Raw genomic sequence first — 15,833 nt, forward strand, 5'->3', positions numbered from 1 at the left:
TTTCATTTGGTAAGTTGTAGGGGTGTCAATGGACCCAGACGGTCCGATGGACAGTCCGAATCCAAACCTCAATAACGGGATCTAGGCACATGAGAAGGATCCATGGACATATTATGGATCCTCTTCGTAAGATGCGAAAAATTTTGGATCGTGATCAAGACATGGCAAAAAAATCCGATGGATAGTCACGATCCGAAATCCTTTTACTAAAATACCCTCAAAATATTTCTTATATTAATACTTAAAGGAGGGGTATTTTCATAAAAATGAACTAAATATTACTTAGCTTACAACTTTCCACTTCCCCCCTTTTCTAGGCATCTTTTTCTCTTCTTATCCTCAATCGGTTATTCTTCCTGTAAACTTGCCACTCACCTTCAACAAGGATTAGTTACTCAAAAGTTTTAATGTCGCACACCCTTGATCATTGGAGTTCTTTTCAACAATAAATCCTATTCTTCATCAAAATCATGGGTTATTATTAGATATAGTGACTAATTCTTTTCTAAATTGAGGAAGTTTTGGAGTTCATTTCAAATGAAGAAGAAGGCTGAGAGTTTTTGTTGTTTTGTAAGTAGGACCTAGTAGGACACTCCGATGGACGGTCCGATTTGAAATGGATCGTGACCGGAACACAAGAAGTAGGACCGAAGAACACTCTGAATCCGATCCGACCGATAAGGGTTTTGAATGGATCGTGACTAAGACATAGGTGGATCCGATCCGAAGTGGGTCCGTTGACACCCCTAGTAAGCTGCATGTCCACATTGAATTTATAGCTCTTGTACTCATTGAATCTATAGCTCACCAAGGCAGAAGAACAGCACCATTGATAAAAAACTATAGAAAAGAAAAGAATTACCCTCCACATTGTATATTTTATATTCGCTCGTTATGTTTTCCATCATTCCTACCTCTAGAAACCAATAACATCTCTTAGGACTGAACTAAAATCCTTAGATTTTGAGAGACCAATAATCAGCTGACATAACTATCAATCCACTGGGCAAATATTGTGGTGCATTTCATTTGGTAAGCTGCATGTACACATTGAATTTATAGCTCTTGTACTCATTGAATCTATAGGTCACCAAGGCAGAAGAAAAGTACCATTGATAAAAAAAAAACTATAGAAAAGAAAAGAAAAGAATTACCCTCCACATTGTATATTTTATATTCGTTCGTTATGTTTTCCATCATTCCTACCTTTAGAAACCAATAACATTTCTTTGAAGTGATGCATGGAGATTTTTTTCTCGTGGTATTAACTAGTGTATATAGAGGGCGAGCCTTGGCGCAATGGTAAGGTTCCTCCATTGTGACCTGGTGGTCATGGGTTCAAGTCACGGAAACAGCCTCTCTGCAAAGCAGGGGTAAGGCTGAGTACATCTAACCCTCCTAGACTCCGCAATGGCGGGAGCCTCGTGCACTGGCCGCCCTTTTTTTTTATTAACTACTCTATATGCATTCTGATGACATCTGTCTGATATTGTCTAATAACATATTTCAATTTTTCATTCCAGCAAAACAAACAAATTTTGATTGATGCTGTTGTCCATGCTGTAAATGAGGACTATGTAGAGATGGCAAATGATTTCACCAGGCTTGGTTTCCTAGCTAGTGGAACCGATGTGTCTCCTATTGTTCCAGCTTTGGAAGCAATTTGGCAGAATTCAGCTGGAAAAGGGCTAGCAGACTTTAATTTTCGGAGTGTTACTGGTAAATTTCATAAACTGTTTCTCCTTTATTCCTGATCCAACTTTGTTATTAGTATAATAATTTTACATAGTTGGTCTTTTTCTGAAAGATCTTTTGCATTTATAAGCTTGCATTAACTAATTTGGTAATAAAAAAAGTGAAAGTTAACTTCTCATGTAATAGTCTAAGGTACTTGGTTAGTTGGTTTCCTTTTAACCCAACTCAACTCAACTCAACGCAACTAAGCCTTTGTCGCAAACCAGTTGGGGTCGGCTATTGAATCCTTTAGAAAATTTTCATGATGAAGGTGAAAGAATCTACCCGGCTCAAATTAACTAAGTCTAATTGTGACACTAGTTGGGTTCATCTACATTGATCATTTTCTTCCATTCTCTCCTACCCAAGGTCATGTTCTCTGGTATGTTCCTAGCTATCAAGTCTTTCCTCGCTGTTTCTACCCTAGTTTTTTTCGCTCAGCCTGGCACGTGTCGCCTCTTCTCACTGGAGCATCCAAAGGTCTATGTTTATGTCCAAACCATCTTAAGCGGTGCTCTCTCATCTTCTCCTCAATTGGTGCCACCCCCACCTTTTTACGAATGTCTTCATTTTTAATTATATCTAACCTTGTGTGGCCGCACATCCAACTAAGCATTCGCATCAATGCTACACTCATCTTATGCACATGCTACTTCTTGGTGGCCCAACATTATGAGCCGTACAACATGGCTGGCCTCACAGCTGTCTTATGAAACTTTCCCATCAACTTAGTAGGAATTTTACAGTCGGTCAGAACTCCTGAGGCAAGCTTCTACTTCAACCAACCTGGTCTTATTTTATGGTTAACATCATCTTCAATCTCTTCTTCCTTATGTAGAATTGAACCAAGATAGCGAAAGATATCCCTCTTAGATACCTCCTGTCCAGTCATATTTACTATATCCCCGTCCTGCCTCCTTACAGTAATAAAGTTGCAATCCATATACTCTGTCTTAGTCCTACTCAATCTAAAATCTTTGGATTCCAAAGTAGTTCACCATAACTCTAACTTAGCATTTACTCATGCCTTGGTTTCGTCAATTAATACTATATCATCTGCAAATAACATACACCAAGGCACCTCATCCTGGATATACCCTCCGTAAGTTCATCCATAACTGGCGTAAAAAGATAAGGGCTTAGAGCTGATCCTTGGTGCAGTCCTATTGTAATTGGAAACTCACTAGATGTGCCATCCGTGGTTCTGACACTAGCTACTGTTCCATCGTACATATCCTTAATCACATTAACATATTTAGTAGGCACTTTTTTCCTTTAAACCACCACATAACACTCCTGGGAATCCTATCATACACTTTCTCCAAATCATTGAAAACCATATGAAGGTCCTTTTATTTTCTCTAAATCTCTCCATTAACCGCCTAATAAAAAAGATAGCTTCCATAGTCGATCGTCCGGGCATGTAGCCAAACTGATTCTCTGACACCTTAGTCTTTTTTCTTAGTCTATGTTCAATTGCCCTCTCCCAAAGCTTCATGGTGTGACCCATTAGCTTAATTCCCCGGTAATTTGTGCAACTCTGAATATTTTTTTTATTCTTATAAATAGGTACTAATTTACTCTTCCTCCACTCATCGGGCATCTTCTTAGTCTTCAAAATATTGTTAAATAATCTAGTTAACCAAACCAAACCCACATCACCCAAGCATCTCCAAGTCTCGATAGGAATATCGTCAGGCCCCCTAGCCTTAACTAATTTCATTTTTTTCATAGCTACTCTTACCTTTGATGTTCATATTCTATGCTGTGGTTTCCTTTTAACCTACAAGGAAATATAATTAATGGTTTAGTGCCTTCAGATACATTTCAATAACGCGTGTATTTTAGACAAGAGGATAGTGTTTGTTAATTTATTTTACTTGTTTCCTTTCTCAATGAGGAACTTAAGGAATTCAGAAGACCTTTTCTGTGGGATTTCAATCATTTTTCCGTAAAGCCTTTTTGTTGATTGGTTTAGTTGAGGTTTTCATCCATGATCAGCACCAATGCCAAGAAATCACTTTGAGTTTTCTTGATTTCAACAAAAATCATGCTTCAAATATTGGCTGGTTCGGATGCATATTGGTCTATATGTATCCGAATTAGTGGGGTATAACGCGATACAGAACCCCCCGCCCCCCCGCGATACAGAACCACCCCCCCAACACATTCAAAAAATAATCACAAGTGATTGGCCCATATGCTGGGTGTAACGGTTGATACGGTGACTATACTGTGTCAGTTTCACTTGTATGATAGATTTATATCTATTAGGTTGAATCTACCATGTTCTGCATTTTTTTCTTCTTTATTTTATTTAATGTTCTTATTTTTTGTTAATTTTTATTTTCAATTTCCATTTTGTTAACATATGCTACTTTTAATTGTTAGAGAGCACATGTTTTTATCATGATCCATTATGTCGGTCGCCCATTTTTTATACACCTTTTTATTGCATTATCATAATTTCTTTATTTTGTAATAATTATCTGTATTTTTTGTTTGGTATTTTAGAAAATTTGACCTCGATCCATTGTCCATTTGTGTAGGATTATTGCTCAATTGATCATCTCTTTAGTTACAATAATTTTGTCTTTTATTAAATTCAAATAGTAACCAACAAGCTTGATAGGAAAGCATACAGTTCGTGGTCGATATGCTCTCCGGGCCAATACAAATCAAATAAAACTATCTTTAGAATTATCAATTTAAAGTTTTCAGTGGAAGTAAATATGTCAAAATCACCAAAAAATAAAAATAAACACAAAATATATGGTGGAAACATTACGTATCTCTCTATTTTTGCGACCATGAGAATCCATATCACATGGTTCATATGCTATCACCCATTCAGCTCATGTGTATCGCCAATAGGACCAATATGTTATTGTCACTTTTTCTCAACAAAAAAAAAATAGGACCAATATGTTATCATTTCAGCCCTCAATCTACGCCGACAGATACCAATATTTTGAACCTTTGCAAGAATTATCCCATAATACTTGCAGAGGTAGCTAAGCCATCTATGTGTTGGTCTCCTCCCTTGTTTGGGTAGGACTGTAGAAGGAGATAGCTGTGTTGAGGGCTTCAATGGGTTATCTGGCATGTGTGTGGAAGGACTGGTTAAAGTATGATGTTAACCTTTGATGCCGATCTGGTTTTACCTTTACTCATGATTTATCTGGCGTGTTTGTGGAAGGACTGGTGAAAGTATGACCTTAAGATGTTGATCTGGTTTTACCTTCACTCCTGACCTTTTTTACTTTTACTCAAAAGAAACAAGTTCTACTTTACAGAGAAGAAACATGCTAAGTGCTTGTACGTGAAGAATCCTAAAAAACACCGTAACCTGACTGCTGTAGATATATTTTCTAATCTCAAAATAAGCTGATATCAATAAAACACCAAATGCAGAACAGAGGTGTCAAGCAACTTTCGTAACATCATATACCTTCATCAAATCCATACACTAATCAATTTACTAACCTAATCATAGTTACTGCACCCAACCATGACAATAAGAAACAAATCATATTTCTCTTTTGATGCAGTAGGAGCCGCCATAACTTCAAGCATGCCTCAGAAAACAAAAACATAAGTGTGTTAAAGGAAATTCTACCAATCCAATTAAAATTTTGACCTTACCCTGGGGGTTCGGGAAACCACTACAAACCCAACTCCACAGGCTGTCCAACATTTAGCAAATGCAGAGGACTCGTGAGCCAATCATTAGGACTGTTAAACTATGTACATGAAGTCAAATAGGCTAATAGGAGTCTTCACTTCTGGCTCTTGCATGGTTGCACCTTAAAATGAACGTTTTGTTTTTAACTGGCCTTAAAATGAATTTAATGAGCCTTTCTATTTTAATTTTGAAATTTCTGAATTTTGTTGAACCTTTATGTGCAGCTAGCTCTTATATTTGTCTCTGAGCTCCTAGCTTCATTCTTATAATTTTTTGTGGGCAGCACCTAGCTTCAACCTTGTGAATTGTCATGCATTTAGTTTCTAACCTTACGTTATTATATTCTTGATTTTTTATCTGCTTATTTGTAGTCCTTCTATAAGTTCCATGTTATCGAAGTATAAATATGGTTGCCACACCAAGTGTGTTTCACCTTATTCAAGATAACAGCATTGAGGTTTTTATGAATAATGGGAATGTTGCACATTCTACAGGGAAGTTCAACCAACTTGTTTACCAGTACCCAATCCGCATACCAGAGAGGTTTTCTCTTGTTATCCGTTCTTTATTGACTCAAGAAGGCATTTGTTTCACACTGGAGCCAGATTTTAAATTTCTTGAGGTGAAGAACCTTTCTGTGCTGGTTTTCTGTTTCCCTCTATCAGATAATCTAAGAAAAGAATTGTGATTTTTTAGGTTTGAACTTCCGAATTTGTTCCAAAAGAAACTGCTATCTTTTCACCATGATAATGAAAGCTTTTATGAACACTCATGGTATGAATATCTTTGTTTCTGTGGACAATTAACAATAGCTCTTTTCAGTTATTTAATGGTGAACAACTTTTCTAGGTTGCATATCCATATGTGGCAAAGCGGCTTCTAACAGATCCTAACCCTGCTCTACGTGAACGCCTCATACAGGTCAGTTTCTCATGATTTGTTTGGTCCATATATGTTTCATATTATCATTAGACTTATGCCTCATTTTTTTTTATCATTATTTCTCAAGTATAAATATTTCTATAGGGATGGGATGAGTCACCTTATGTTTTTTGTCAAGAGTCAGTGCCATGAGCGAGTGAACTTCAGAATGATGGTGTTTCTGTATGGAACTTAACTGTTAACTGTTAACTGATACAAGCGAACCTCACCTTCCACTTGATCATAGAGTAAAATATGCAAAGATTGTAAATAGACGTTACTGATGGAGATTGTGGTTTTTTAGCATTGGCTAAGCTTTGGATCTGTAGGGTATGTGAGAGGACTGAATCTTTAGTGTATAAAATTTTTTTATCCCTGGTCATACGGTAGAAAATAGGTGTAATTTTTAAAGTATGTTAGGCATTTATGGAAGCTTCTAATATTAAAATCAAGAGGGTTTTTGATGCAGGAAGGCGAGAATAATGATTGGATCTGTAGGGTTAAAGTTAGATGATGGTTTTGGGCAGTAAAATTGGTTTCAGGATTGTTGGGACAGTGAAAATTAGGGTTTAGGATCCTAAAATATCTGATTATGTTGGAAAAAAATTTCCCCTAGGTTTAGCGTAAGTTTAGAAGGGTGCAGACGTATGTCAAGAATGTACAGACATATGCCAGAAATATGCAGACATATGCAGGGAAGGTGTCGGCAGGGATTTTGATGAGCTAAGGGGCACGGGGATCACAAAATAATATGTAGAGATCAAGAATTGAAAGCAAGAAATTAAAGATGTTGGGAAGAGAATGAGAGAATAGAGTGAGTTGGTGAGATCTCCCCTCACTTATGTATTTATATTAAGTGAGAATAAGATACAAAGACAACTATGCCCTTAGGCATTCTACATATATTCTAACACTCCCCCTCAAGCTGGAATGTATATATCATGCATTCCTAGCTTGTTACAAATATCGCTCAACTTAGCTTTGCTTAAGGACTTTGTAAACGTATCAGCCAGCTGATCCACAGATCGAGTGAAAGCTGGTTTGCATAACAGGTCATACACGCAGAAAGGTACCATATCACTTTCCAAGAAATAACCTTGCTCTTGCCTTTCCTCTTTCATTCTTCCTTTTCTCTCTCTTCTTGAAACCCTACATTATTAAGGTTTTCACATCAATATCATTTTTATGTCTTATGTGCCATGCACAAGCCAAGCAAGGTGGAAAAACCACGATTCAAAACTCAAAACACTCAATAAGTGTGAATTAAACTTTTACTGGGCGGCAGTATACCGGCCCTGCCGGTGTATCGGCCCCAAAACTGCACCACACAAACTCCAGAGGGTCTGCTGTATACCGCCATCCGCAGTATAATGGGCCCACAACAGTACTAACCCCATCAGGAGCTTGCAGTATATCGGCGATTCCGGTATGCCGTTCCAAAACAGAATTCTGGATTTTCGGATTTTGCACTCTTTTACTCACCTCAAATAACAAAATCACAGAAACTTATAAACATAAAAGTTGTTTATTACAAGGAAAGAACAACATTCTAGTTATTAATTCAGGCCAAATCTCACCGGAGATGGCCGGAAAAATCAAATTTTCGATTAGACACAAAACTGCGCCATTTCATGAAAACTGAAATCTTGAAAATTACGTAACTCAAAAACCATTTAGAACTGGTCTTAGCACAAAACATTAGAGTTGTTAGAAAAACTATTTCCAACAACTTTCATTTTGACACCTCTGGCCAGATCTTTCCATAGGTGGCCGGAAAGCTGAAATCTCTGATCAGTTACAGAATTTCAGGTTTTTTTTTCATGAAACGGAAATCTTAAAACTCGAATAACTCACTATATATTGGTCTTAGCACAAAATATAATGGTTGTTAGAAAAGATATTTCCAACAACTTTCATGTTGACACCTCGGGCTAGATCTTGCCGTAGGTGGCCTGAAAACTCATAAATCACCGTTTATCTCCTTTTTACACAGTTTGGTAAAACTGCTATAACTTTTTTCAAATCAAAACCAAATTCAGAAAACTTGATATATAAATGTACTAAATCAAGGAGATATACAACTTTTTAGTTAAACAATTTTGCTAAAAATTTCTGGAAAATGCGCAGAGATCAAATGAACATGAAAAACACTATTGAATCTTAAAATTTACCTTGATTTATTCTTTTCTCCTTCTTTCAAGTGGATCTTTGCTCTTAACCAATTGCAAATCCCAAATCAGACCTCAATAAATTTCACATGAAATTCTCTGATTTTTTCTATATTTTCTCTTGATTTTTGTCGATTAAAAATGAATTTATTCTTCTCAAAAGCTTAGATAAAGCTTGCATGAGAGAGGAGTGACACTTGGATTTCCATGTGTCACTCCCAAATCAGTCCCAGCCATGCATTTTTATAATGGCTAAAATGCCCTTGCACTTCCTTCTTGTTCCTTTTTAGTTGCCCTTATGCCCTTGATGGAAATTACAAAAATACTCTTTTTACCTTTTAACATTTAATTAACAATAATTAATACTACTGAAAAATCTTAAATATACTTATCAATCCATAACCACCCTTACCAAGCTATTCATCTTATCAAGCTTCAATCACTATTTTCTCTTGATTTTTCTTTGATTTTTATCGATTAAAAATGAATTTATTCTTCTCAAAAGCTTAGATAAAGCTTGCATGAGAGAGGAGTGACACTTGGATTTCCATGTGTCACTCCCAAATCAATCTCAGCCATGCATTTTATAATGGCTAAAATGCCCTTGCACTTCCTTCTTGTTCCCTTTTAGTTACCCTTATGCCCTTGATGGAAATTACAAAAAACTCTTTTTACCTTTTAACATTTAATTAACAATAATTAATACCAGTGAAAAATCTTAAATATACTTATCAATCCTTAACCACCCTTTCCAAGCTTAATTCATCTTATCAAGCTTCAATCACACTTATACTTTCTAATCCCACTTGCTTATGTTGATCACACTTATCCTCTTAATCATACTTCTCCTCTTAATCACTTAGGGTTATTGTTAAACCCAAATCTTGGTCTTTTCCTATATATAGCCAAATAACCCAAACTAGCCGTTATAGGGCTCCAACGGTCGGCTCGGAAGACCCCTCGATCGATCGGACTACCTGTTGGGTCTATATATAAAAAAACCAGATTTATTGATATCAATCAACCGGGGTGTATCGGTCAACCGCCATGTGGCTTTTGGTCATCTTTATTTTTTGGGGCCAGTGGCCTTTCGGTCGACCGGACCCGGTCGACCTAGATAACCACGGCCGACCGCCAGGCACTATATTCCCACACTTTGATTTTCCATTTTGCAAGTCTTTTGGGCTTTGGTCCATGGGTCTTTACTTTATATTTTAACATTGTTGGGGACCTTATTTTACTTTTCCTAGAGCCTCTAAAACACCTATGTTTAGGATTGGACTTTTACATTCTACAAGACTTGAAAACAACTTGATCTTCAATTTCACATTCTATGCTTCAAGTCCATGCAATCTTAGATCTTCTAAGGCTTCTCCAAACTTCATTTGATGCTCCATCTATGCTCCGATGCCTAGATCCAAACTCCCTTGAATTTGGTGAATTGAACATGTACATCTACAACTTAAATACCAAAATCATTAGTAACACAAAATAACTTGTCTTTGGAATCATCAAAACAAGATGGAAATGCCATGGGTTGAACCTTTGGGCAAACAGATATTGAAAACTTGCGGTTAAGTTAAATTATCATACTGTCGAAGGCCCGGTTTCTGCTTTGCATTGAGCAAAGTAAGTCAGTTCATGTAGCCTCATAGGATTCCTTGTTGGGATGTCGTGGTGCCTATTTTGAAATATCTAAGGTAGTCTCCATGGTCTATTATATGCTAATGGGCATCTACAGTCTCTACTAATGCTGACTGGGTTGATTCACCTTTTGACAGAAGGTTCACCACTGGATATTGTACTTTCCAGCGAGGTAATCTAGTCACATGAAAAAGTAAGAACTAGTGTATTAGACTTGTCTAGTGCAAAGGCTGAATATAGGGTAGTGACCCATTCCACTTATTAATTAACATGGTTGAAACATCGTCCTTAGGAGATTGGGTTTAAGGTTGGCCTTCCCATGAAATTTCATTGTGACAACTCCAGCTTGATGGGGACTGTTAATGTATGTTGCATGAGCATATTGCCTATGTGTGTACTGTATAGTGTATACTACATGAGCATAATTGTCCCTTTTGAATATATTTAATGACATAATTACATGAAGAGGGTAGTTGACTGATTAACTCCTCTCCTCTTCTCAATTCTTCTCTCTCTCTCTCTCTCTCTCTCTCTCTCTCATTACATTCCTCTCTACCTGCTTAAGGCACACTTTGCATCGCACAATTAGTTCATTTGTCTCTTGATCATCTTAATAATCTCAATCTACATAACAGTGATACTCCGTTTCGTGAAGTTTGTCATGTTCGATACTATGTGTCATACTCATATGCTTGTGTAAACCGTAAAAGCCTAATCTCCTTGTCTTTTTTATTATATTATTGCTAATCTTTTAAATCTTATACCTAGTATATCTTTATGTATGTATTTATGTTTATGCATGCTTTTGTATATTTATGTTCAGTGTCTTTAAGGGAGAGCCTTTCAATCCTCTTTTGAGGTGAGGTAGGGATGAGGTGCTGGCCTTATAAATTCTCTAATAAAATTTTAAAAATACTCATATGGCAGTGTAAACCATAAAACCCTAATCTCCATGTCTTTTTTATTATATCATTGCTAATGTTTTACATCTTATTCCTACTATTTCTTTATGTATGCATGCTTTTGTAAATTTATGTTTATGTCTTTGAAGGAGAGGCATCCAACCCTCTTTTGAGGTGAGGTGTAATCCTTGTCTCCTTGAGGCATGAGCTGTAGGCCTCATAAATTTTCTAATAAAATTTAAAAATATTAATATAAATTCTTGGAAGAAAATTTGCTTCATTTTCCAAGCATAAGTGACCAAACCTCAAACATGTAAAAGGATAATATAATCTACCATCTATATGGTTTCATTCAATTATGTGTCTCATCCAAATTATGTTTGAAACGAGTCAACACATCCAATGCACGGTTGATTATAAAATTTTAAATGAAATATATCCCCTAGGCTGATCTTCAATAGCTTTCCGTACATATTTTCATGTAAAATCCTTCCTTTCCACCATACCATAACCAAGATACTCATACACTATCAAGGTGACTCTTCTAATGTCATTGCTGGGGCGAATAATTCGGCTCCCGGTCCATGGAAATTGGCAAACATTATTTTGGAAATCCGGGATTGTTGTAGGATCATCCGACCTCAATTCTCGCACATGCTCCGTTTGGCTAATGAGGCGGCGGATGATCTCGCCAAATGTGGTGTCGAGAATCAGGGGTTGGAACTCATGGTTAACATTCCAGGGCAATCACCACGATCTTGATGTATATGTGCTTTCATTAGGTTCTTCTCGGATTGTACTTGAGCTGGGAGACAGCTTGTTTCCCGCTCCAATCTTTGTACCTATTCTATTGGGATTAATAAAGTTATCGTTTCTCAAATAAATAAATAAATTACTCATGCACTTCAAACAGTTCAACAATCGCCCAAGCAACCCAAAACAACACAAAGAAATAAAAACAAACTGCATTGAAGAGATGTATGTCGAAAGTTAAAGGCATGAGAAAATGGTGTTTTCTACTCGCAATAGCTTCTGATTCTCCACGAACTCGACATCTCAAAGGTAGATCTTGATGAGAGATCTCAACCAAAAGGAGCAGATTTCAATTCGGTTGAATAATTTCGTTGTAATCACAAAAAGTGTTTATCCTAACCAAAACAGCCGATCTCTTTTTTTCTATTACATGGTTGTTTAGATTCACAAAATAGCCTTTATAAAACCACCATCACTTGACTATTAGATTAAGTTAGAATAGCCTTGAGGCATAGCCTTGTACGCCTTTTGAAACACTTAATTTTATAATTTATGGCAGAATCTATTTGGATCAGTATGAATGTATTGGACAAATGGATTTCCTAGTTTTGATGACCCACAATGCCATTTCTTGTTACGTAGATCAAAATAGTAATTTCTTCTTAATCATTTGATGAAAATCTGCTTTCCACATTATTTGTCTACAGGTTCTTTTCAAAGATGGAGTTTTTCAGTGGAAACGGCTTGAAAACCTCATAGTTCTAGCAAAGGAAAATGTGGCCAGGATGAATCGCAACCCTGCATTGAAAGTGACAAACATGTCTGTGGCATTGACCCAATGTCATTCCTGTGTTAAATTGTTTATGAGGTTACTCACAACTATGTATAACTTCCCTGCAGGCAAAAATCAAGAAATTGGCAAGTCGAAAGGAAATTAGACCTTACCGACACTATAAAGGATGGAGCACGGACGTTTGTGATTGATGCTGGGATTCGTCGACAGCTTCTTCTAGCTTTGACCGAAGATTCCAAGCTTCACATTCAAGAGGTTTGCAATATCTCTTGGCATAAATTTATTTAGAGGAATGCTAGACTGAAGGGCGCCTTTCCAAAAAATCTGGTGAAAGGGCGCCCCAATTGGTTGCATGTAACCAAAGTGCATTTAATGCTCATTGAATTTTACATTTATTGAATGCACTTTGGTTACATTCAACCAATGGGGCACCCTTTTATCGGATTTTTGCAATGCGGCCCTCAGTCTAGCATTCCTCATTTATTTATTTGCACCCTCAATATGCCAGACTGCTGAAATGTGTTTGGTGTGTTCTGAAGCTTGTGGATGTATATAGATTGGTGGAGGATGATGTTAATTTGCCATCAGTAGCTTTCGAGGTCCTCCGAGGTATAACTTCAAATAGAGTTAGCCTCACTTTCTTTTTTTTTAACCCGTACGGTATGGCTCTTTGGCTTAAAGTCATGGGTATGCTACCCATTGACATGAGTTCAAATTCCACCGGGCTTTCCCGATGCGCTTGTTTTGGGGTGATTGTGCGCATCCGTAGGGAATAGTCCCGCCCTAAAAATTGGGGTGGGGATACCCTATGTCATCTAAAATAGCCACACATTGATTTGTCGCAAGTTCACCCAGAACTGTGAATGGCCTATTGATTTATCTCCATTTTTTCGATTGAATTTTGGTACTGCAGATTTACCAGCGGTTACACGTGATGTTATGCTCTCGTGGAGTGAATCCATTTTGTCAGACCGCTGAAACTAGCTTTGGAGAAGCCTTAATGGAACCTTTCCTTCCTGTAATGACCATAGTTAAAGTTCCAGTTGCACTGAAGGCCTTGTACTGTTACTTTTCAGGTAACACCTCTGATAGATCAGAGTTTTCCTCTATCCTAGCTATTTGTATCTTTCCAATTGGACATGTTACTGTCACATGCATGTGTACATGTTCCTTCTGACTAGGACTTCCAAGTTACAGTTTTTACCCAATTGCTTTTGTAGATAATAGGGTGGGTTCCATATGTAATGTGCATACAGAGAAATAATAATTCATTATATGTATGAGTTCTTGCAAATAAACTAGAATGGCGTGTTTATCCAGTTTATATTCACCCTGGTGGCAAGCTGCGCCTTTTGTTGCAATATGCTTATATACAACTGAGTTGGAAAGTTGTTGACGTGAGATTTATTAATTGTCTTCTTTGATCATCATAACTGAAATGAATAGGTAACACAAGGATCATATAGTGCATGCATTGAAATTTCAAAACTAGTGTTTCATATGGTTGTCAATAGCATTGAGGGGCTAACTCCTAATGGTGGCTAGAAAAATTGAGGCATACCGGAAGAATAAGTCTCTATATTTGTATTTTGCACTTCTTGTGGATTATGTGTAGTCTTGTGTCCTTGAGGGACACCCAAACTTGTTTCCCGTCTGAAATCCTATAAATGGAGGAAGCACAGGTCTAACCATATATGGAAAATAGTTCAAAAACCACATTCATGATGGTCCTAACCATTCAAACACAGACCAATTGAATGGACACTTGTAAGTTTTGTCGTCAACCATCCATTTGAATTGTAAGCTCACTCTATTGGTGTCACTCTTTAGCCATCCACGGTGGGGTCCACTCGATGAAATGTCCTGAATGGGTCAATGGGACACCAGTTTTGGTGTTCTCAAAACTCACATAAATAAGACACTGTCAATTAGCCCTTAACGATAATAAAAGTAAAACTTTCATGCTGTGATATATGAAAAGGAGAAAAGAATACACATCGGACCTTCATGCCCTTAAAAAGATTGCATGTTATACAGAAATAACAAAATAGAATATAGAAGCATGCAAAACTGAATAGAAATTCCACCTAGAATGTGCTATACATGCAGAAGAACTTCTGCCTTGCACATCAAAACTGAAATGAAAGATGATAAACCAAAATACAATGTATGAGAATGTTGATGGAGAAATCTTTGGATTCTGCAAAAAGAGTATTTAATGTTTAATATGAGTGATGATATTAATGGAATCATTCAAAGTTCGGCTTAAAAACGAGAATAACCTACCATGAAAGGGAAACTAACATGTGAAGTATGGTATGCTTATATAGTTCTGTATGTCACTAGGAGAGAACCAAAGATAGACACGCTTGAGCATAAGACCCATTCTTTATTATTTTTCCATGTGATGATGACTGTGAGATGTGCATTATGATAGTTACGGCTGATTGCGGCTATGGATCTATTAAGCTGTCAAGAAAACCATGAAATGTGTTACAGTTGTATTATGCTTTTGTTTGATAGTTGATGATTCTGATAAATAGATGATCCTTTTAGTTGGATACATTTTCTCACAATCTAATTTTGTGCATCAAAGGGGTATTTAAAGGGGTGTGTCCATATAATTTGTGAGATGATCATGGGGTTTAAGAATAAGAATTCTTTATTTCCTGACTATTTTTTCTTCCTTCTCTGAGTTTTCACTGGTGCCATAGGGGTCACGACTATTTTTTTCTCCCATCTTTACTAGTTTTCACGAGCGCCATAGGGATTGTGTTGGAAAATCCCAAATTGCTCGTGGAAAGTGGTTTCTGAGCATTCCAGATGCTGTCTGCAGGAACTATGGGTTATCAACGTTCAGATTTCTTACTTATAGATTTGATAAATTTTACATTTTAATTTGTTGAGTATGTCAATTTCATGGAGAAAATTGCATATCCATTATCCCCAAAGTGGAATCTCCTAAGGACATTTCTGATTATTGTCCTATTGGCCTTTGTAATTTCTGTTACAGAGTTTTTGCTAAGATTATTGTAACAAGGCTTGCAAAAAGCCTTGCCTAACCTCATCTCGCCCGAGCAAGGTGCTTTTGTGAAAGTCAAGTTTATCACAGACAATATCTCCATTGCCCAAGAAATACTGAATTGGAGTTTCCTTCAAGCGGTCTCATCCAGGTTTGGTTTCTCTGAAAGATGGGGAAGGCTCATTAAGGAAGCCAACAGAATGTTGTTGGG

General features: G+C 37.0%; 1 protein-coding gene across 2 annotated transcripts in view; it reads left to right on the forward strand.

Annotated features, from left to right (window-relative positions):
* ACDO1 (Protein kinase superfamily protein) overlaps positions 1 to 13,930 on the forward strand; it is a 38,402-nt gene extending 24,472 nt beyond the window's left edge. For both annotated transcript variants that reach the window (XM_077390720.1, XM_077390719.1), the window contains exons 9-15: positions 1,524 to 1,719; positions 5,914 to 6,041; positions 6,269 to 6,340; positions 12,515 to 12,627; positions 12,708 to 12,855; positions 13,140 to 13,209; positions 13,514 to 13,930. In XM_077390720.1, the coding sequence (XP_077246835.1) occupies positions 1,524 to 1,719; positions 5,914 to 6,041; positions 6,269 to 6,340; positions 12,515 to 12,627; positions 12,708 to 12,855; positions 13,140 to 13,209; positions 13,514 to 13,578 (792 nt within the window). In that variant the 3' untranslated portion in view covers positions 13,579 to 13,930. The remainder of the gene's footprint in view (positions 1 to 1,523; positions 1,720 to 5,913; positions 6,042 to 6,268; positions 6,341 to 12,514; positions 12,628 to 12,707; positions 12,856 to 13,139; positions 13,210 to 13,513) is intronic.
* Positions 13,931 to 15,833: the final 1,903 nt, after the last annotated feature.

The sequence above is a fragment of the Tasmannia lanceolata genome, unplaced genomic scaffold (assembly GCF_043159265.1).
Source record: "Tasmannia lanceolata isolate RefF3 unplaced genomic scaffold, GAP_Taslan_0.1 ptg000011l, whole genome shotgun sequence".
NCBI classification, from domain to species: Eukaryota; Viridiplantae; Streptophyta; class Magnoliopsida; order Canellales; family Winteraceae; genus Tasmannia; species Tasmannia lanceolata.